Source organism: Lepisma saccharinum, chromosome 10, assembly GCF_977018435.1.
Source record: "Lepisma saccharinum chromosome 10, izLepSacc3.1, whole genome shotgun sequence".
NCBI classification, from domain to species: Eukaryota; Metazoa; Arthropoda; class Insecta; order Zygentoma; family Lepismatidae; genus Lepisma; species Lepisma saccharinum.
The window spans coordinates 83,139,364-83,164,472 of NC_139238.1; the positions used below are offsets into that span (position 1 = coordinate 83,139,364).

Here is a 25,109-nt window from a genome sequence, read left to right on the forward strand (position 1 = left end):
TTAAACAGATTACTCAATGCTTTGCAGCATTGGCCAATATTACTTTTTTTGCACTTTTTAAACATAAAATGAACTCATAAAATTTTTTAATCTTATTCAATCCTCTACATGATGAGGTAAAAGACTTCAAGTTAATAATACACAAGCATGTGCCAAAGTGAGTGGCATTTATATTATCTAATAAAGTTCGCATGCCGTAAAGCTATTTACTAAAATATATAACTGATAAAATTTCAGCAATTTTACTGATAAATCAAAATGCAAAAATGCCTGTATCTACTAATACAGAGAGAGATGAATAAATTAATCTGTCCTGTCCACACTAATACTCTTTTTGTTTCACACAAGGTAGACCTGTTTCTGCCACATGTGTCAAAGCACTATGGTAAATCTGCATTAGTCGTAGCCATACATTAACTGGATGCATCAAAGTGGCAAAATAGGAGTGGCTGAAAGTAAACACAAATGGGAAAGCAGGTTTCATGGAAATCACCTGCTGAAGTTCCAAACTTAACAACGTAGTAAAAAAACAAGTAATACACTACCGAATACAAGAAACTAAATACTGATCCAACATCCACAGTGTTCCTTCCTACTTTTCCTTTCATACTTCGATTCATTCACTCCAATTGGGTGAACTTACCCTACTTTTATTAGTAACACAATTACGCCTTGTTTCAATGACAGAGAAAAACAATACATATTCTGACCAAGGTAGTCTATATTTCAGAAAAAAAAAACAAGAAAACAAAAACATTTAACAATGTTTATGTTTCAACCCTCTATCAGGGTCTTCCTCAGACTTGAAACCAAACTAAAATCAATTTTAGATTTACTCAGACTTGAAACCAAACTAAAATCAATTTTAGATTTCCTCAGACTTGAAGCCAAACGAAAATAATTTTTTTTATTTCCTTAGACTTGAAACTAAAATAAAATCAATTTTTGATTTCTTCAGAATTGAAACGAAATCAATTTTAGATCTTAGTTTGGTTTCAAGTCTGAGGAAGAACCTGATAAGAGAGTTGAAATGTAATATTGTTAAGTCTTTATTTTTTTAATTATTTTTTTTTCACTGAAATATAGACTGCTATGGTCAGCATATGTAGTATTTTCCTATGTTTATGTCCATTCTGCCAACAAACAAAGGAAAACTTTCAGTTTGTCTCTCCCAGATACCCCCAGTTTGTTGCACCTTTTATAACTTCAGCTCTAATTGGTTTCTGCCACTGTACAGTAACTGCGGCCATGAGGATAAACAATGATTGGATGAAATTGATCAAGACACACCCACAAATCAAATCCCATACTCACGACATGACTTAAACATTGGATTGTCAGTGTCGAAATCATAAGTCCAACACTGATCATGCTCTGCCACTGAGGCAGATGCACTTAATTTATTTGTATTACTTACGGAAGACTTCAGTACATCAGGAACAATTTTAGTTATGGTGTTTAGTCTCATCTTAGCAGCACAGCAATCATCATAGTCCGAGTTGTCCTTCCCATAATGCTTCATTAATCCTGTAGGGTTAAGAAAGCTGTGATATTATGTATGGATTAAATTATCTCCCTGCAGTTACAATTATTCCTACAATGTAGTGCATGGAAAACTTCTACAAAAGTTAATTTCTGGAGTGCAACTAATTGATTGTCCCAGAAAATTTTCTAATTCATACAGTACAGTAAAACCTCATTAATATGGACTAATGGGGGGGGGGGATAAGTTGACCGTTTTAACAAAAGTCCGGATTAACTGAAATAACCTAAAAGAACAGTAGAAAGTGCATTAAAACTCCGTTTACAGCAACAAAACACGTTTATTATGGTGTATTTAAAGGGCATAGGCCTAAATACACTCTACAGTACAGTACTAAGTCTGCAAGAAATAGAATTTCATCAGTGGCTGACTGCCTTTTCATTGGGAAGTTCTCTTGTTGACTTCTAGCCACATTTAAAACCTTGCATTCTGCTTTTTTTTGTGTGCCTGTCTGGATTAAGCGAATTCCGGCTTATCAGGGTCTGGATTAATGAGGTTTTACTGTAGTTAGGATTTTACAACATGGAAAGGTTAATTAAAAAAATCAAAACAAAAATCAATATACACTGAAGAATAGGGTTGTTCTCTCTGATAAAAAAAAATTGCTGATACCAAAGAAACAGTTGTAGAATTTGTGCACTAATATGACATAAAATTACTAATATCATGTGTAGAATAAGAATGATAAATAAAGGAGAACATAATTTAATTTTCTGAAAATTAAATCCTTACAAAAATATTTGGAACTAAAAGCAACAAAGAAACAGGCAAGTGGAGAAGATTTCATAAGAACAAAATGTAATCTATTTTCATCCCCTGATATTAGAATAATGGAGCATGTGAAATGGGCAGGCAAAGAATGGATGAGGGGAGAATCACAAATATACGAGGGACAGTCAAATGAAAACCTTAATTTGTTTTATTTTTTTATGTAGTAGATTTCTGCATGTAAAGTTACACAAGTTTTCTGCACTTTAGTATATATCCATTGCTGATCCACATACAATTTCAAGTCTTGAGTTAGTGGCTGTGTATCTCAAAAAGAAAAATCTTATGTCCCTTATGACCCTTTGCAATGGTCTTTCCACCCATCTACCTGTGAACTCATGGATGTCTGGAAGGGGGGCGGGGCAAGGTAGGGCCACAGTCCCCCCCGGAAAATGGATGTCAACCTAAAAATTATATATTTCACACATAATTTTATTTCAGTCACAGTAATTTATGTTAAATTATTATTACTTAGTTTAATTAATGAATGGCGCAAGACACTGGATAAAAAAAGCAATTCCCTAGTTGGATTAATTTCCCTGGACGTATGCAAAGCCTTCGATACCGTTGATCACAATTTGCTAATAGATAAATGAAAGAACAGATTTGGTTTCAATAGCAAAACAATTCTCTGGATGGAAAGTTTTCTCGCAAATAGAAAAATCTCAACGAAAGTAGGATGTTCACTTTCCACTGAGCAGTCAGTGTCTACAGGCATTCCACAAGGCTCTATACTTGGCCCAAAATTATTCAACCTATTTATTGACGATATCACACTAATAAATTCAGATTCATCGATTACTCTGTACGCAGATGACTGCCTTCTCGTCCATGTAGGAGATACGTACCATGATGTAAAGGAGAAAATGGAAAACTCATTCCCCAAAGTATTAAAGTGGTACAACATCAACAACCTGAAACTTAACGTTGCAAAGACGAAGGCCATGGTGCTTCACACCGGTAAGGGAATCCCAACTAACATGATAGATATTACCCTTAATGACGCCAGAGTACCTTTGAGCAATCATTTAAAATATCTCGGAATCATTATCGACCCTCAGCTAAATTTTAATCTTCAAATAAATAACTATATTCGTAGAATCTATCACCATATTTACATATTTTGAAAAATTCGTAAATATCTCAATAGAAATCTTAGTAGACATTTCTACCTTTCCTTTATTCGTCCCGTATTCGAGTATGGTGCTAGTCTTATTTTTGGCGGTAACTTAACTCGTCTGAAGCTTGAAACAATTCAAAGCAATTGCTTAAGAATCATACACATGCACCCCCAAGAATATAATTCCCAACAATTGCGCAAGATTTACAATATACCCACAGTCACTTCGAGAATACATTACATCTACCTGAATAAGGTATTCCATAGTATACATAACAAATCATCTCCACTGCATCATAGGATGAAGCTCCGTTCTGAGTACAGCACCCGAAACACCAGATCGTCCTTACATAGAGACCTAGTAATCCCCAAACCCAACAAAAGCAGATTTGGTCAGAAGTCTTTCTCGTACTTAGCAGCGGTAACCTGGAATTCACTCCCGACGAAGGTCAAACTCAGTACCAGCCAAGTGCAGTTCTGTTGTCTTCTACATTCATATGCCTATAAATTCTAACTCTAGTAATATTATTTTCAGTGCTTACCCCCCCCCCTCCCCACCATTCCCCACCCACACACATATATTGTCATATATTTTAAAATTTTCATCCCTGTACTTCGAACAGCAATTCCATGCACACTCATATCCAAACCCACACAACTTTACACTTTCTTTTCTTCTAAATGTGTATAACTCTCAAACATTCTTTATTTCATTGTTACTATAGAACACTATATATACTAATGTAAATTCATCACATTTTCCTTATATGTAGCTTTTGCATATTTTGTTTTTTACTATATAGGGCATCAAGTCATTATTTGTATTAATTTTGTTCAAAATGAAATGTTGTATGGCTTAATTGTAACCCTATGGAGATAATAAATAATAATAATAATTAAATATTATAAATTCGTTGAAGAAACATAACAATTTCAGACTGAAGCAGTGTTTTTTGAGAGGCATCACTATTATGGGGAAAAATATGCCTCCTTTGCCCCCACTCTTCCTGCTTGGAAAAAAATTACCTTGCTTGCCCGTCCCTGGAAAAATCCTGCGGACATCCATGTGTGGACTGAAGCCATGCCATACTTCTCCCTCCATTCGTAAACTTGCTGGCATGGTAATCGTGCATAGAGATATTGAATTTTCATTTGCCAGAGAATTTCTATAAGTTTTAAGCTTCCAGAGGGCTCTTCACTAGCGCAAGTGTGATGAAAATAATGTTGTGAAGCTCACTTGATCAGTGTTGCAGCCTTGAGGTCGTTTTGTAAATTACAGTTGATACCTGATACCAGTGATGTAAATTTGACCTGTATACAGTCTCTCCCATAATTTTTATCGGACTCTTTCACTTCCTCGTACATGGACAGAACGCAAGACAATGTCCACAGAGGAACAGATGCCAGAGCTTCATAAGCCTGCAAAATGCAGAAGACATGTAAACAAAAAGAAAACCAACCACACTTACTTTCCAGGAGATTCTGGTAGTGCAGCAATCTATGCAAAGGCTTCAAAATGAACGCTGTCAGTGGCAAATAACAGACCTTCTGAAGCTCGAAGTCTCGGTACAACTGCTCAAACTTCTTGTTTCGCCGAAACGCTATGTCCAGTTTTTCTAGCACCATAAAATGCTTATCAATGAATTGACTGTATAACTGAAAGGTACCAAAAGAAATTAAGAAAATAACGTAAGTTTGTTATGATATGTTTCATAATAATAATAATAATAAAAATAAATTAGATAATTCAAATGACATCAAACCACACCTTCCACTTTCATGCTTTGTTTTGAAACATTTTCAATGAAAAATTAAGATATATACTATTTATTCAAACCAAAGTTCAGTTTGAAATATTTTTTAAAGTAAAACTGTGTTGTGATTATACACTACATTGACCGGTTGCTAAGCACATTTTAAATAGCAAGTAATCATAAGACGGTATTGTACTGAAAACTGCAGTAGAAACTAGGGATGGCCAGATCCGGATCCTCGCGGATCCGGTTGGTTCCGGATCCTAAAATTTTTCGGATCTGGATCCACGGATCCGGAATTTTCAGATCCGCATCCGGATCTGGTACTTTTGGATCCGGATCCAGAACTTTCGGATCCGGTACTTTTGAATCCAGATCCGGAATTTTCGGATCCGGATCCGTTTTGCCATCCAACATGCGCTTCTTTGGAAAGTAAGAATGTGCTTATAACATATTGTTACCTGCTAATATACATATTCGAGTCACTATTTATATTTTGAGCCTTGGCAACACTGATTGAAGTTAAGCGCGATTTGACGTTTGCACGGAATCGTCTGGCATTATTGACCATAACGTACTTCAAATGTTTTGTCAATAGCTTCATTTGTGTTGTTTATGTTGCCTTGGAGATTGCGCGACAACAATAAAATGGAATTAACTCGTGAACATTTTCGTACGATGATTTTTTACGATTTTCGACTTGGATTATCAAGACAAGAGTGCATCGATCAACTTACTTCCACATTTGGCAATGAAGCCCCATCCTTTGCCACTGTGAAACGCTGGTATAACGAATTTAATCGTGGCCGCCGTTTGCTCACCGACGAGATTCGCGAAGGTCATCCAAAATCAGTTGTTGTTCAAGAAAACATTGAAGCTGTGCAAAACCTAATACTGCAAGATCGTCATGTGACATACTGTGAGATTGAGGCAACCATAGGCATTAGTTCCACCAGCATATATAAAATATTACATGATCATTTAGCTGTGAGAAAGGTATGTTCTTGTTGGATCCCACACAATTTGACAAAAACTCAAAAAGGACGCTCGTGTCAATTGGTGCAAACAAATGCTCAATAAATACAATCGTGGTGCTTCAAAAGACGTATATAAGATTGTAACAGGTGACGAATCATGGATATATGCATATGAGCCGGAACGTAAACAGCAGTCGACTGTATGGGTGTTTCAAGATGAACCCAATCCAACAAAAGTTGTTTGCGCTCGAAGCACATCGAAACAAATGCTCGCCTGTTTTTTTGGGAAAACTGGTCATGTGGCAACTGTGCCTTTAGAGGAACGTAGAACGGTCAACTCTGAATGGTACACAACAATTTGTTTGCTAGAGGTCTTCGGTCAAATACGGAAAACAAACAAACGCCGTCGGATCATTCTTCATCAAGACAATGCCAGCTGTCACACATCTCGTCTAACAACCGACTTTATGAACAATCAAAAAATCAAATTGATGGGTCATCCGCCATACAGTCCTGATTTGACACCCAATGACTTCTTCTTGTTCCCGAATGTCAAGAATAAATTGCGTGGACAACGATTTTAGTCGGCGAAAGACGCCTTTGATGCGTTCAAAAACCATATTATGGAGGTGTCTCAAGAAGATTGGAAAAACTGCTTTGACAAATGGTTCGAACAAATGCAAAAGTGTATTGACCATAAAGGAGAATACTTCGAAAAACAATAAAGCAGTTTTCAATGCCAAATTCCTGTTTTTTCATTGTTAGGCTCAAAATATAAATAGTGACCCTCGTGTGTGTATACACACACACACACACACACACACACACACACACACACACACACACACATATATATATATATATATATATATATATTGAGAAATTGAAGTGGGGATCTGACCCCGAAACCACGTAAATATGGTATAGGAAGAAACAGGGGGCATAGGGCCTCTCTATACACCTGTCAAATTTCATGAGAATCGGAGGGGGACACAGGGGTCAGATGATCCCCACGTCAATTTGTCCTCATCTTGACATTTGAGGCGGGTTTTGCCCCCTAAAACAGTTTTTTAGCCGAAACAAAAAAAAACATGCATTTCTTCCTTTGGGCACCTCTATACACTTGCCACGTTTCATGGAAATCGGAGGGGAACACAGGGGTCAGATCCCCACTTCAATTTGTCCTCATCTTGACATTTGAGGGGAGGTTGCCCCCTAGAACAGATTTTTAGCCGAAATAAAAAACATGTATTTCTTCATTTGGGCCCGTTTATACACACACCTGCCAAGTATCATGGAAATCGGAGGGGGACACAGGGGTCAGATCCTCACTTCAATTTGTCCTCATCTTGACATTTGAGGGGTTCCCCCCCCCCTAAAACCGTTTTTTAGCTGAAACAAAAAAACACGTATTTCTTCCTTTGGGCCCCACTATACGCCTGCCAAGTTTCATGGAAATCGGAGGGGAACACTTAGATAACCTCCCTTGTTAGTCTTACACTTTGTAATTATATAACACTGCATATATTATAATGTTTTATTTTAATTTGTAAAACTGTAACTGTAGAACAATTGTATAACTTTTGTATAACATTTCTATCTTTTTATATGTGTTAAAGGTTTCATCCTGGAATGGAATGTCTCACATTTATGTGTGTTTTCATTTCCAATACATTCGAATGAATACATAGTTGTTTCAATGGCATTTACAAAATTATCTCTGACATTTTATGTTAAACAAGTAAGATTATTTTTGTGCACGAGTGTGTTAGCCGATGCGTAGCAAAGTATTTTAGGAACAACACTTGAAAAAAATTCTTGAAGGACTAACTAATAAAAATTTCTTTGTAATCGAAGATCATAATACCTTTTAAGATGTGGTAATATTATAATGGGATTGAGATACGAAACTCTCTGACTCTGATCCAAATCCAGAATTTTCGGACCCGGATCCGGAACTTTCGGATCCAGATGCAGAACCGAAACTTTCGGATCCGGATGCAGAACCGAAACTTTCGGATCCGGATCCAGAACCGAAACTTTCGGATCCGGATACAGAACCAAAACTTTCGGATCCGGATACAGAACCAAAACTTTCGGATCCGGATACAGAACCAAAACTTTCGGATCCGGATACAGAACCAAAACTTTCGGATCGGGATACAGAACCGAAACTTTTGGATCCGGATACAGAACCGAAACTTTTGGATCCGGATCCACATCCGTAACTTTTGGATCCGGATCCACATCCGTAACTTTTGGATCCGGATCCGGATTTTTCGGATCCGGATCCGTTTGGCCATCCCTAGTAGAAACTCAATTTTATGTTTTTCAGGTGACCAAGGTAAAAAAAACCTTCAAATGCCGGAAATGTAAAATCCAAGAGAAAATGATAGATTTTGCTCTATTGGGAACAAAGACTGAATGCGTAGTGCAGGAAAATGTGAAATCCAGGAATGTTCCACTGTATTAAGAAAATTAATTAAGAAATTAACTGTAATAGAAAGCTCAACTGGTATTTAAACTGATAATAAGGAAAGTTTTGTCAATTTTATATAATGTTTTTCTTCATGGATGACAACTAGAATTACAAATACAAGTATGTAATAGCACAATATTAAAAATACAAATGTCAAGAGTTAGCTTGTTTGTTGTTATCCTCTTATCTGCTAAGTCTTCCTTGGTTACAGATTGGAAACACTAGAGACACTTACCAATATCCTGCATTTGTTCAACTTTTGTAGGTAGCCAGCAATATACAGTAGGCTGAGAAATTTGATATCTATGAAATTCTTCTGCTGGGATGTGTCAAATAAAAGTCAAGAAAAGGATCATTATTGGAATTTGGACTGACTGATCCACCCCAGACCTTCTTACGCAAAAATTGCATTAAAGTTGTACTTAGGCAGTTTTGAAAGACTCTTGTGGAAAAATTACATGCTGTATTAATTAAACACAGTTGAGACTACTTTATACATAACTCAGATCTTCGTAATTCTGTTTTGTATGATAATTACTGGTCCGGCAAAATATAATTTAAAAAGTGTTAATTAAACTTTATTTCTACGTAAAGCATTTATACATAATTCAGTGTTATACATACTAATTTTCATAAAATACAGCTCAGCCGGTATACGCCAAAGAGTAAACGTGAGAGCAAAGAGTGAGCAAGATCTCGTCCATTGCCACAATGCACTCCAGGAAACCGTCAAAAACTGTATCATGGATCGCTGAGCCTCCTTTGTGGTACCTGACACTGACACCATGACTCACCTCACTGAATGACTGACTGGCACCTTGGAGGCAAATTACACATACACAACCTCCCTTCCCTGCCAGTGCTGCCACCTAGTGATGTAGTCTGGAACTCGTTTCACAGACATGCGGCGTACCCCAGCCTGGCCTACATATCCTGTAAGTTTCATCGCTCTGTCACTTTATTTCGCTTTTCACGGCATTAATCCGGTTATGACCGTACCAAATAAATAAAACTTACCTCTAGCATGGTCATATTCTTCAAAAGTACATCGCCAATTTTTTGGTAATCTCCTTTAAGATGAGCATTGCTTCGTCCTTCCCTGGAAAAGAAACGATCTGGCTATAATTCCAGTGTAAGTTGTGTTCAGTCTACACACATACACAGAGTGTGCAAATTCAACATGTTTTACTGTTGAGGAAGGAAGGGGGAATGACATCCATTAATGTATTCACATCACATGCAGATATCTAAATGTTAAAACAGTTTCAAGACTCTTTGCAAAGATCCACACTACCACTGTATTTAAATGTAATATAAAATAGGTAAAGTTCCTGTGCACATAGCACCATGCCATGAAGGCACATTTAGGAGATGTGGGAGTAAGGCCCCACACATTCTCGATCTCAGCCATTTTGGGGGTGATGTGATCAGCATCATGCTCTGGCTGCCTTTACCCTCCAGGTATCTATTGATTTGAGGCTGGGTGAGTCCCAGAGCCACTTTATGTGAGGACAAGGCCAGAAAAATTCCGACCTTAGATCATCCACCCTGGGAGTCGAACCCAGGTCTTCTGCATGGAAGTCAGACACCCTACTGACTAGATGCCGTAATCACAAGGTATATGCAGGTTCTATTATTTTTTTCTTCTTTAGTTAAGACATTTAAGGCTGAAACAGGTAAAAAAATCCAATAGCATCTGTGTCGGTATTTATACTATCACACTAATGACAGCTGTTAACCCATTGATATAGATTGGATTATGAATTTTGTTATTTAGTGTTGTTTTCCTACCACTTTTGGCTAATAATATCGACAATTATGTTATGAAATTGATGAAGGGACATCAACGAAGAACACCCATGCTGTGGTGTTAACATCTTCATTATTTTATACTGAATGAATTTAGGTAGGTATATACAGGCTGGTCCATCCGCTTGGCATAATGAGTTATGAGAATGATGTCATCAGTATGAGGTTATGACACATTTTGAAGAATGAAGTCAACAGATTTCCTTTCTAAATAAAAAGATACCTGTGACATTACTGATTTTTTAAAATTAAAAATTTAATTGATTAGTTTTTTGTTAATTAACATCACTTTTCTGCCACTTTTGGCTAATTGCGATGAGGACGATGAGTGATGATATCATGAAATTGATGAAGGGACACTTGCAAAGAACAGCCATACCCAGGCTGGGATCTCTGGCATCATAGCGCATTGTCCTAATCAATCTGTCACAGAGGTCGTCAAAATAAAAGATGTTGAACTTACTTACCAAACCAAGAATACAAAATGTTAAACTGAAGCACATTACGCAAGACCATTATACAGCGGAACGGTATTTTTATTAATACTATCAAACCAATATGACCAATAATACTAGATTCAACCTCAGATTGTAATACATTAAAACCTCTGAATGAAGCTTCCATACTGATTACGTAATTACTTGACATAAAATTTAATACATAAAGTTTTGCTGACTATGAGTAACATGTAGAGAATAAAACAGCGTCACTTCTAAATAATAATAAAAATACAGCTTACCAAGTTGCCAATCGCTGCTCTATCTCTTTAAGGAAGGCAGAATGGAATTCGTAAATGGGATCTATGACGTTAAATAGAATATTCAACACGTCATCAGGCATTATATCTTCTTCTTTTCCCACTTCATCCCGAAACCACTGGGGGAATAAAGAAAGCACAAGATCAGACATATATACAAGAAATTATTACATTTGATTACTGGCAATCTTTATGCTGCTTTTGTGTGTCTGTCAAGTGCAATCACAATGACATCAATTGCAATTTATAAAGGAACAAACTTATTGCAACATCCAAGTCTCACCAGAACTTGCAACTTTATAATATAGATTACTATACAGGCTGTATCATGATATAGTAAACAACTTAAAAAAAATATTTTGACTAAACTATATGAAATACAACAATGATATTTGTTGTGTATCAATAAGTAACACTTCACATTTCTATGAATGTCTACAAATGGTTACAAACGTTCAATGTAGCTTCCACCAGTTATGCAACACACATCTCATTGAAATTTTAGTTCTTGCTACACTTTTCCCAAGAACTCCTCGTCCAACCCAAAGCAAGGGCGTTTTTCATTCTCTCCTTAGCTGTTGCACATCCTGTGGCATAGGTGGCACATATACTTTGTCTTTCACAAAGCCCCAAATGCAGAAGTCTAGGGGTGTAAGGTCTGGGAACTTTATGACAAACCTGATAAGTTGTTTATTCTATTATGATACACACTATACAATGAGAGAGAGGAGACAAATTTATCAGTACTGTATCGATAACAGTCAATAGAGGCATATAAGTTTATAAGTACAATTGATTGATTGATTTGCTTTAGTTTATTTTGCTTTTCTACCTCTTTTGGCTAATCACGAAGATGAGGATGAGAGATGATATGATGAAATTAATGGACGCTCACAAAGAACACCGATGCACAGGATGGGATTCGAACCTGGGATCTCTGCCATTGTAGCACACTGTACAACACACTCTGCCACTGAGGCCAGCTGTAAATAACCTACAATTTAGTGTACAATTCTGCAATTTTTAATGAATGTCCAAACAACCAGTTTGTTTTTCAAATACATTGCAGTCAGCTGGTTATGTATATTAACTCTTTCGAGGCGGATGACGAAATATTAGTCATCCATGGAAATTCCACAAGGATGGGGCTCATTTTAAGCAAAATGTAACATGTTGGAAAATTTTTTTTTAAAAAAAGTTGTAACAACACTATAAATGCCAATGAGGGCTCGTTTTATTCAGAATTTCCAAGGCATTCGTTCGGTAAGGTAAACATGTCGATGTGTACCCATTTTTGGAAGCAACAGACAGAGGATTTTTTTTTCTTCTTCTTCTTCTTCAAAGTTTCGCTGGCTCCCATCTGGTAGCACTCATCGATCTAGGCAAACCACCACTTGTCACTGATTGCCCCAAGTTATGTAATGGCGAATACATAGTATCAAAATGATAATACAAATAGTATTTTTTTAAAAAAGAAGAAGAAAACTCAAGGTCAAGGAGAATGTTTATCACAACTGACCGGAAACTCCATCAGAAATGAGCCCATTGATCAGGGCAAACTGACACTGGTCGCCCCAAGTTATATAAATTCGAATACGATAGAACAAATAGTAAATTTTATAAAAAAAGAAAAAAAGAAAGATCTCAAAATCGAGCCCATCCGGTAGCGCCCATCGATCTGGGCAAACTGCGACTAGTCGCTGATTGCCCCAAGTTATATAAATGCGAATATGTAGTATCAAAACGATAATACAAATAGTAAATTTAATAAAAAAAAAGAAAAAAACCTCAAAATCAAGGAGAATTTTCATCACAACTGGCTGCAGAGATGTCATTAGAAATGCACCCATCGATCAGAGCAAACCGCCACTGGCCGCTGATTGCCCCAAGTTATATAAAGGTGAATACGACAGCACAACAATCAGCCTGGCGATGCGAGAATGACGTCAGAGTCTACTCAGAGATGACGGCAGATGTGAGGTGAAAGCTTGGAGATTAAACCCAAAAAGATTCCTTGTGTTTTTTAATTCCGTTTCCTGTTTATTAAACTTTTATTACCAAAATATTTGTTTGACGAAATATTCGTCCCAAAATATTTGTTTGACGAAATATTCGTCATCTGTCCTTGAGTTACTTCTGACATCTATAGGCCCCACACCGAAAGGGTTAATTAAGAAAATTAATGACAAGGAATATTTTCACTTTTATATCAGATTGGTAGAATATTTCGATTTCTATTTTGCTATAGCCAAAAATATCATATTGGTACATCCCTAATAAACTGTATTTGCACCTGGTTATAAAATTAAATACAACATTTCATAGTCACGTTTGACCCCAAAATAACAACTTTATAGTTGTTCACTAAAGTCTAACCTTGTTAAAAATTATTAATTATAATAAATATAGTATTTATTATGAACAATAATAAATTTTAGTGTATAGACATGATAAACATTGACTGTATATTTTTATCCAAAGAAAAAGTGCACAAATGAATGTACCCTCCCTCCAACACACCTGCATATGCATGCACACAGATACACAATCTCTATTCAATACATCTCTCTTGTCAATTTCTCATAAACATGAACATGTATACTTACCAGGTCAATAACTTCCAGATCTTTCTTATACGTTCTTTCGGTCATCAACATTTCTTTGGCAATAAAGTATGCTTTATCAGTAGGATAACGCTAAAATTAAAAACAATATATTAATTAAAATCCCAAGAAAATTGATACATGAAAATTTTGTGCACTTTCAATCTAATACAAGCCATAATATGGACAATTTCTTTTTTGTATCTTTTTGATGTAAATTCACTGAACGACATGACAGTATCACTAATTTAACATACATCCTCTAAACCAAGAATTTAATTGTAATCTTTGAAATGAATCAAGAGTTCTCTATAAATACTACAAAAAATAAACACACATTATTCTACGAAATTTCATTATGTGAATGTTAGTGTGTGGTACCAACCTTTCTCCTCAGATCTACTTCGACTTCGCTGTTGATCTTTTGATTTGACTGCTCGACCTTGAACAATCTTAGCGGAGTGAGTGGAGGGGATTTGATTTCATCACCGTTCCTGAGAAGAAAGAAAGTATCTCACATAACAAAGAAAACTTCATGCACATTTTATCAAGTGATTTTGAAACATTATAGCGGACCTTTTTTCCCACCTTTTTTGAGGGTGAGAATAAAACAGAGGTGCAACCACGAATCTTTGTTGGAGGGGAAGGAAAGAACAAGGAAAAACGTGCCAATAATAATAATAATAATAATAATAGCAACAATACAATTATTATTATTATTATTATTATTATTATTAGCAGTAGGAGTAGTAGTAGTATTAAATACATTATCCTCATAAATTATGCAAAAAGGAGTAGAAATTAGAGCTAAAGCATTTGTGTTGGAACAAACAATTTGAAATATTTTTTCAACATTCCATAATAATGGAAAACAAGCACACAAATTGTATTTTCGAAAGGCGCACTCCTAGTATAATTATTTTTGTACATAATAACATGTATAACTTGCATGTACAATATATGTTTTACACATATGCAACATGTTGCGAAGTAAAATAATATACATGTGCAACATATTACCACTAAATTGTGCACGTATTCAAAGTTTCTTTAACACACATATATACAGCTAATGGCAGTGGCGATGCTACATAAAGGGCAACTAGGGCACTGCCCCACAACAATTTTAACATAAAAAGTTCATCTGAAGAGACGATCGGTATATACGCGTAAATATTTTTTTTGTTTTTTCCCCTCAACCCCTACGTTGCTGCAACCAGTCTTACAGTGTATGCACCCTGTGCGAGGTTAATATATTTCTCCATCCTGTTGGAGAGAGTCCAATCTCGGCTCTGGCCCGGAGACGTGATGTCTCACGCTTGTTCCGGCGACCTGAAAAGTTGACAACACTTTTTATTGCACAAACTAGTCCCTCGTATTTTCAAAAAGATCCTCCTTTCTTCCCATTGTAATACGGATTTGGATTTGAGTTAGTGTGTGAGTTTGCATTGCATTCCGTCTGTGCGTATTGGTCGCTTATGAAATAATTTGTTTTTCGCGAGTTTATAGTTACTGTACGCGTTTATTATTTGTGTGATTGTGTCTGTGTTCCAGCAACTTGACATGCAGAATATCGTCGTAAGTATAAACAAAATTTTTGGGGGTACATGGCCAATGTAAAGTGTTGTTACTGAACTTAACGCTGCATCATCTTCCAAGTTAGTCATTGATATTAGTGGATACTTGGTGAATATAGAATATTTCTTTTCATTATTTTGGAAGACATTTTGCGACGCTAAAATGACATTGAATCATGTAGAAACTTTAATATCTACGCCTTTCAATTCATTGACAATGGAAGAGAAACTGCAGATAAAGCTACTAGGACCACATCGACCAAATATTTCAATTCAGCATTCAACAACATGTAAGGGAAAGCAAGTAAATCTGAATTTTAACATGGACTGGTATCAACGAAAAGTGTGGCTTTGTGGTAGAGAAAAACGCATCGCTTTATTTTGCTTTCCTTGTATTTTGTTTGGGGACGACTTTGCTTGGACACGTACGGGTATAAAGGACATGAAACATTTGTCAGAAAATATAAAAAGCCACGAATCTTCCAAATTGCACATTAATGCATGTACGGATCTTGCATTACTGGGTCGTGTAAGTATTGCTAAACAACTGGACTCCTCATATCGAATAGCAGTGAAAAGGCACAATGATATGGTTGACAAGAACAGGAAAATTCTACCAACTATTATAGACTGCATTAAATTTTGCGGTGTATTTGAATGTGCATTGAGAGGTCATGATGAATCTGCAGATTCACTTAACGGAGGAATATTTCTTGGCCTTGTAAATTTTGCGGCAGAACTTGATTCATCATTGAAAGAACATCTTGAGTCTGCTAATGTATTTAAGGGAACCTCAAGCACGGTTCAAAATGAAATTTTGGACTGCATTTTGGAAGTATGCAGAGAAGAAATAAGCATTCAGATAGAAAATGCTCATTTTGTTGCAATTCAGGCTGACGAAACTACAGATTCTTCTTCACAGCTACAACTTGTTCTCATTTTCCGCTATGAGAGATCTGGAAAAGTTTACGAACGATTCTGGGGATTTTTTAATCCTGCTCGTGCCAAAGCAAACGATATTGCAGATATATTGTTATCCGAAATAGGTCAGTTCTTAAAAGATACGCCATATAAATTAATTGCTCAGTGCTTCGATGGGGCAGCTGTAATGAGCGGGCAACATGCAGGTGTTCAAACACTTATTAGGAAGATTTATGAATGTGCATATTTTATTCATTGCTATGCCCATCAATTAAATCTCACCATGCAACAGGCTACTCTGCATATAAGTGGGGTCAGGACATTTTTCATGCATCTTGCTGGCTTTGCATCATTCTTTTCGAGGTCACCTCAGAGGATTGCTGCTTTAGAATCAGTTGCATCAAAGCGGTTGCCCAGGGCAATTCCTACGCGGTGGAATTTCAATAGCACACTGGTGAACACAATATTTGAATACAGGATGGAAATTATTGAATGTCTTGAAAACATAGAACAGAGTGCCGAATTCGACGGTGTGACAATTCGAGAGGCAGCTGGTTCATGTCATCAATTGAAAAACAACACCTTTATGTATTGGCTGTCACTCTTTCACAAAATCATGCCGCATGTTGACCACTTGTACGCCGAAGTTCAGAAAACGAACACGGACCCAGTACAAGTGCATGCTGCTATAAACAAATTCGAAAATGCAGTCACGGACGTGAGAAATGGCATATCCGGAAGAGAACGTTCATCCGAGGAAGGAAGCGATCCAAAACGTCGGCGTGAATCAAACTCGGCAACAGGGAAACTAGCGGCATCTCTAGAAGTTTGCGATACCATAACAACGCAAGCCCGTGAGCGCTTCTCATTCACAGGGCATCTTGTGGCTTCAACACTTTTTAGCTCAAATAAGTTTGAGACATATGCTCTAAAATTTCCTGAATGTGAGGTAAACGCTGCTGTTGATGCATACCCCTTTCTAAATAAGCCACAGCTGTGAAAACTGAACTAACTACGTTGTACACGAGGAAAGATTTCAGAATCAGTGGTGGAGCAACCTCCCTCCTTCAGTTTTTCCTTCATAACAACTTAGAAGGGGTATACGCTGAAATTGCGAAGCTGTTACGTGTTATTGTAACCACTCCCATGAACACTGCGGAATCAGAAAGGTGCTTCTCTACGCTAAAGCGCATTAAAACTTTTATGCGTAACACCATGAAAGAGAAGAGATTAAATGCATTGGCCATGCTATCTATCGAAAAAGAACTTGTTCGTGAAATTCCTGACTTCAACAAAAGAGTAATGGAGAAGTTTGCATGTTTGAAGAACCGCAGAATTGACTTCTTATACAAAGACATAACACATTAATATTAGTTTACATTATTGGCATGGTGAGGTGCAGAAAGGAGGAGAGGCAAGATTCCCTCCCCCCAGTGTTAAAAGTGCGAATGTGTGAAATTTTGACATATTGTAGTGAATCAACTACTCTGCACTATGTAACTTTGTGTGGAATCCAAGTCCATGCCCCCTCCCTCTATTAAAAGACGAGTAGCAGACGCTCGCCTGGAGATAGATGATGCATATAGGCTTCATTCACAGTTCATCGTACGAAGGAAAATATTCATCGCAGAAACTGGAGAAGCTCTTCTATCATTATAAATGGAAAGAAAGGTATTTTATTTTATCTTATTTCTGTAATTAGTATCTTCACTTCTTCATTTTATTTTGTTATTGATGAGCAGTGAGGGGTGCTGACCATTTCACAGATTTCACCGTCGTTGTTGAAAGTACGTTTGGCATTGCTTCCTTTCTCATGCACTTTATAGCAGAGTTAACAGTATAACATTTTCCTAATCATTCCAGCATCTACCCAAACTTTAGTTACTGCAAGAGTATAGGGTTCCGACGTCAGTATTCGAGTTTTTTTTATTCACGTAATTTGTTCCATATGTTGCTGATATTTCGTAATCCTACGTAGTGAGTATTTAATGCTCTTTGGAGAGATATCTTGATCAGAATGTTACATTTTATTCCAAATAGTGACCCATTGTTCGAACAATTTACTTACTCCATGTCAAGGAACTTCACTCAAAAACCTTAAAGAGGAATATAGAGGTTAACTGCCCCTCCCCCTCCCCACCCAAAAAGAAAAATGTGCCCTGCCTGCCTGAAAAGGCACGTGCCGCCCCTGGGTAATGGACAAAATAATATGAACACCTTGGTTTGCAAAGACCTATATACGCCGTCGTGGAAAAGGAACAACACTCAGCAGAGATTTCAACCATCTAGTGGCGATGAAAGCAAACATATCAGTCTATCAGAAGCTGGTGTGAGAGTTGCATGCGAGCAGTCAGCTATCCGTCAAATGCAGGTATGTCCGACCTTTCAGACTTCAAAAGAGGCATGATCATAGGCGCCCGCCGGGCTGGAGCATCTGTGACAAAAACAGTTACACTTGTTGGTGTAGCACGGAGCACAGTGTCAACTGTTCTGACAGCCTACAGACAACATGGAAAGATAACGTCTGCAAAGGAGAATAGTGGGCGAAAAACAAAATTATCCAACAGGGATCGACGTGTGTTGAAGCAAATAGTGACTCGAAAGCACAAGACAACACTGTCGCAGATAACCGCAGAGATGAACAATCACCTCCAGGACCCTGTATCAATGAAAACAATTCAAAGGGAGCTGCATTCTGTGAACATTCATGGCAGAGTTGCCATCCCCAAACCGTTGGTGACTCCACGTAATGCAGTGACACGAAGAAGGTGGTGCCAAGAGCACAAGAATTGGACACAGCAGCAATGGGAACATGTGATATGGTCAGACGAATCATCTTTCACATTATTTCAGACCACAGGACGTGTTTATGTGTGGAGAACTCCTGCTGAAGCATTTGATATTGAGTGCCTACCGTGAAACATGGTGGGGGGGGGGTCTGTGATGGTTTGGGGGGCTATATCTTGGAATGGTGTTGGCCCACTTGTCGTCCTGCGTGGGAAAATAAATGCAGAGAAGTACTGCACCATCCTGGGTGACCACCTCCATCCCATGGTTCAGACTTTGTTTCCCGATGCATGCCCCATCTTCCAAGATGATAACGCCCCTATTCACACTGCTAGGTGCGTTGATGCATGGTTTGATGAGCACAGTGATGAGGTAGAACATCTCATCTGGTGTCCACAGTCCCCCAAACTTAACATCATTGAGCCTTTGTGGGGTATTTTGGAGGCCAAAGTGTGTAATCGGTTTCCACCTCCAATGACACTTTCGGAACTTGAGACTGTTTTGTGCGAGGAGAGACTACGTATTCCAGTTCACACTGTACAGGACCTTTATTTGTCTATCCCACGTAGGATACAAGCTGTCATTCAGGCAAAGGGGGGGGGGGGCAACCCCCTACTAATACAAGTTTTCTGCAATTGCATTGGTGTTCATATTATTTTATCCATTACCTGTATATACAACATATATTATTTAAATACATTACAGAATCAATTCATCCACTTCATATAAACCATCAGCAACATTTATGTAAATTGTCTCTCAAATGTGCATGCAACCTTCCCTCCAAACAATTGATCATGCATTTAAGACAAAATCAATGAATCAATTACTGTAATAATTTACAACGCATTACAGAAAATAACCACATTCTGAGCAAAGCGTAAACACAATATTGATTTAATAGGGTACCATGGCATTCTCTTCTTACAACTTTTTTCATTTAGATCGTTCAGCACCCAGGGCCGACTCCTGCTACCCCTTAGCTACAAGTCTGAACTTAATGAGACTAAGGAAAGGAAGTATTGTTAGCGTAGTGAGCAAGATAATTTTACGGAATGTATTTTCATTTGCATAACATTTGAAATCGACAGGGGCAATTGACCCTCTATGCCCCCTGTGGGTGTCCATGGTCGTCAATGTTTGCCCCTCTAGCCCCCCCCCCTCCCCTGTGGGTGCACCACTGGAATAAAACCAGTTAAATTTTTTATTAATGAAAAAAATGTGTGTGTGTGCAACTACATGAATGCACAATTATTTATGAACATATGACAATATTTTGAGTCATTCTTACCATGAACACAATAACCAGATAAACGAAACTCTGGATTATAATGATGTCAGACCTCCTTAAGGGAGCTTTCAAACTGAAGCAACAACTGACACACAACAAGTTACAAGTGACCCGTGTGACTTGGAAAGAAACCCTCGGAAATAAGTGCAACCTTTCGTATCGATGCAACACAACAATATGCACATGTTGCTTGTCACTTGTGTGTTGCTCATACTGATATGTCTCCCAATAGCGTGCATTGTCTCGCCTTGATCTACTGCCTGTGCCACTTGTCTTTTGTTGCTTCGGTGTGGAACCCCAGCGTTGTCTGTCACTTCAGTCTGAAAGCTCCCTTGCAAACCAACTTGAAGAGTACTGGAACCTTTCTGACTACACCTATTAAATTTATTCTTTTTAATATATCTACACATGAGCACAATAATTCAGAACTTACGTGTAATTTCGTGTAATATCTGGCTTTGTCGTATGATTTGGTGTGGAAGTGATGATGGAATTTTCTGCTATGCTTGGAGTAGTTAAGGTCGATGATGATGTAACTGAATGTGATGTGTCGTTACCTGAAACAAATTTAAAATATAAAAATAACCGGTCATAATTGTAGATCATTCAATTGTAAACTCACACATGCATAAGAAATTTAAAAACTAACCCACACATCTATCAAGTTTTTGGCAGAAATCAACTATATCCCTGTGAACTAACTGTAAAGTGGCGTTATTTAGCTTATTTCTCAACATGACTAATGAAGACTACATTTTACATTTACAATAGACACATATACAAAAAATAACAATGCACAAATGCGAGATAACATTCATCTTTAGTGGGATTAACATATATCCTCTAAACTATTAAATTGTTCAATTACAATATTTGAAATCAGAGTTTACACAAATATATACTACTAAAAATAAACATGCAATATTTTATAAATGTACCTTTTCGATAAAGCAATGATTACACATATCTTCATTAAACGGAAGAAAATTATATAACAATGCCGCTATTATATTTGAAGAACTGTAACATACCTTACATCAGAGGAAAGCGATTAAAAAATAAATAATGCATTATATAATTAGTACAGGTTTACATGAAATATTTAAATAGTTTGAACAAGCTTTCTCATCAGACAAAGAACCAGGTTCAGATGGTTTTAACTGCGAAAATCTTTTACTGTAGTACAATGGCATCACACTCACTGTGTGCATAAAACTGGATTCAATCAGTGCCTAGGGTGTTAACCTACTTGATCATTGCTTACTTATGAATGGAATTATTTATGCATGCCTTAATACCAGCAATCTTATGGGTGAAATATTCACTCTACTATCCTCCTCACATAGTCCCTATCCCTAGAGATTAGTAGTTCTTTGGATCTCTTAAGGGAACACTTCACATCTAATGAAAAAGTTCAGCAGGTGACACACCCCTGGTTGAGACAGCAACCAAAAGATCCCTCCCTCCCTCCCCCAAGTTCAACAGCTCATGGTTGGCATGTTGGAAGAGTGGATTGATAGACACAGGGATTACACTGCAAAATAACATAAATGATGCAACTATATTCAACTATGAGTAACACTAATGTAAAATTCTGTTTAAGTATTGAACATGTCTTGTATGCAGATCGGAAAAGTGCTTTGATAGTTCAAAGTCCTTTAACTATGTTATCTGAGGAAGAAATTAGAGATATGTGCACATCCAGAAATTCTGCTACTCTTCATCTAATCCTCAGTAATGTATTTTCTGACAATTATGAATTATTATTTTCTGTAAAGTTAGTGTACAAGCAAGACAGGCTTAGGTATACAACATTTTGTTAATAGTTTTAATTCATATACTTTATCTCTGAGACAAAATTGATTTCACTGTGTCAATGTATGTGTGTTGAGTATTGCCTTTCATGATCTTCAAAAGAAGACTGAAAATCTTGATTCTTCTGCTACATGAAACTTGTAAATTTGTCTGGTTAACCAGCATTAGACCTGGTTCTACCTGGACAGTCTATGTAGGTGTGACTATAGTTGTGGCTTGTCAGGGTTTCCCTGTTAATAACCCCCCCCCCCCCCTTTTCTCTCATATTGTGAAGGTCCACTGGAGGAAAGTTTTCTTACATCTCCACAAACAGCTACTAATGTTTTGCTTGGGGGTTAGATGAAATAGGGGGGAACTTGCAATGACATGTTGAAAATCGCAGTACAATCTTAGAACCTAAAGCATTTTGAGAAACCTCATTCTTGATGAAGGAAGAAATGACTTCATTAGAGAAAATGAAGGATCACCCCTTCTGTCAAAACTTCTGTGAGACCTAATGAAAATTGTAATTTTTTACATTGTAAATACAAAGTAAGATTGTGTTGTACTTTTATAATTTAGAAATTGTGGATAGTAACACTGAAGTATGCATGGACTGATGTGAAAGATTTGCTGAAACAGATAAAAGTAGTGATATAAATTTGAAAACATACGATGGGTTTTTCTTTACAAAATTACGGTATAAGAATTATGTTTATATACCTAAAAGCTAGCCTGAGCCAATACCGATGCCATTAGTATTGGCCGATACCAGTGGTATTGGTATCGGAAAGTATTGGTTCAAATTTAATCACAGACACCACCCAATACTCTTGGGGAGTCAAATGATATTTGTGAAATTATTACCATTTCAAAGCAAAATTGTAGACTGATATGTGTTACATATAGTTCCAATGAAGAACTATGTATTAAAACTTAAAAAAAAAATATTCTTTAATTCTGAAGTGTTAGCATCTGTAAGTGTCTTGGCATTGGTATCAGGTAGGGGTGTGCGGATCCCGAAAAGTCAGGATCGAGATCGGGAAAAAAATTTCCCATCCCAATCTAGACTTCAGGAAATGACTTCCCGACTTTTCGGGATCCCGAGCAGTTGGGAAATACCGAATGGTCATTTTAAAAAGCTGTTAATTCTCAGTATCTTCTGCATTGTAAGTTTTCAAAACTTATCGGAAATTGTTAGTTTCTATTCTAGAAATGCAAAATCAATCACTTAAAGTGAAAATGACATGTAGAATTCGAGATTTCCAGAGGTTCGGGAAATTTCGAACATTTCCCATCCCGAAAATTTTCAGACTTTGTTGGGAATGCAAATTGTTCCATTCCGAATGCCGGGATTTAAAAAAAATCCCATCCTGATCCAAAAAATTCTGTCCCACACAGCCCTAGTATCAGGTCAAGATATATTGGCTCAACCCAAATAAAAACAAAAAAATCGGTACAATTTCACACTACATTTCAGGCTACAGAGATATTGGATCAGTAATTTTACTGATAGTCCAGCACCGTGGCCGTGTGCAAGCTTTGGGCTCCGGCTACAGGATGCATGCATGCATCCAGGGGAAGTGTAACAACTTCGTAAGATTTCCGCCTGTGTATGGGACTGGTGGCCACCCATCATAATGAGGAAATTGGGGAGCTGGGGCTTCATCGTGCTGACCACACATCACCCCGTAACCGGTTGGATGATCTCTAATATATGGTGGGAGTGATTGATTGATTTGGTGCTTTTAAGTCCACTTTATGCACAGTAAGGCTAATTGGGACTGGACCTACAGTTTAAAGTGGGATCCGAACCACTATGAGCCTCCACCAGGTATCCAACCTGGGACCCCCTAGATTACAAGGCGACAACGCTACCACTGCGCCATCGGGGAGGCCCTGGTGGGAGTGAGACTGACCCTCATGGGCTGTTATGCCACGGGTATAATTTTACTGATAAACAAAAATACCTATATTGACAAAGGCCTACCTGATTGTGTAGGGGTAACATTGTCTCCTTGTAATCAAGGGGTCTTGGGTTTGATACCAGTGGATGAACAGTGGTTTGGATCCACTTTAAACAGTGGTCCAGTCCAGATTAGCTTATATGTGCATAAAGTGGACTTAAAACAAACCTACTCACATGTCTTCCAGAAGGACTTGCATGTAAGCTGGAAATTGATACTATTTTGATCTGCCACGACACATTGTCAGGACTCCTAGTTTTACTTAGTGTGACACAGGATCATTTATTTATATTCAAAGAATGTGAGAATGTTTTCAGACAATATGAAGAAGATGCAAATATGTAAAACCACTTTTTATAAATTTATAAATTCCCTGTCCACCAATTAATTCCATTCACCCACAATCAACAGCCTTAAAATAATATCCACTTGTAAGAAATTGATTTTTCATTCAATGTGTATTCATTTGAGAAAATTCTACACAAGAATGTTTGCAAACGTGGAATATTTACAGGAGCACAAGCGCTTACATTGTTAGTGCAACACTTTAGAATCTTTCGGTCAATATGTCCACCTAATATTTTTTTCAAAACAATGCTGAATATGGCACTAAATACCATAATGGCCTGATCCATGTGACAAGCAATGTGTGCAGCTTGCTGCTCCCCTCTGGTTCGAAAGGTTGCATTTGTTTCATCAGGTCTGTGTTCAAATGACATGTCACGTAATGCCACTTGGAATGATTGACAAGGCTACAAGGTTCATATACTAGATGACTACTGTTAAAGTTTCCCTACTTAGAGCCCGTTTGAAGCAAAGGATTGCGCTGAAATTTGGTGTAGAGGCTATGAAAATATGTGGTAGTGAATGCTGTGGAAAAAAAAGAAGTTCAAATTTTGGGCAACTTTATTCTGGTCATCTGGTATTTGTGTCAGTATGAAAAGTCATGAGCATCTACTCGG

General features: G+C 37.3%; 1 protein-coding gene across 2 annotated transcripts in view; it reads right to left on the reverse strand.

Annotated features, from left to right (window-relative positions):
- Positions 1-25,109, reverse strand: part of Cdep (Chondrocyte-derived ezrin-like domain containing protein) — a 239,786-nt gene that overhangs the window by 14,397 nt on the left and 200,280 nt on the right. For both annotated transcript variants that reach the window (XM_083130037.1, XM_083130036.1), the window contains 7 exons: positions 20,820-20,943; positions 14,196-14,304; positions 13,814-13,903; positions 11,190-11,326; positions 9,659-9,740; positions 4,901-5,087; positions 1,418-1,527 (listed from right to left, as the gene is read on the reverse strand). In XM_083130037.1, coding sequence (XP_082986163.1) covers positions 1,418-1,527; positions 4,901-5,087; positions 9,659-9,740; positions 11,190-11,326; positions 13,814-13,903; positions 14,196-14,304; positions 20,820-20,943 — 839 coding nt within the window. The remainder of the gene's footprint in view (positions 1-1,417; positions 1,528-4,900; positions 5,088-9,658; positions 9,741-11,189; positions 11,327-13,813; positions 13,904-14,195; positions 14,305-20,819; positions 20,944-25,109) is intronic.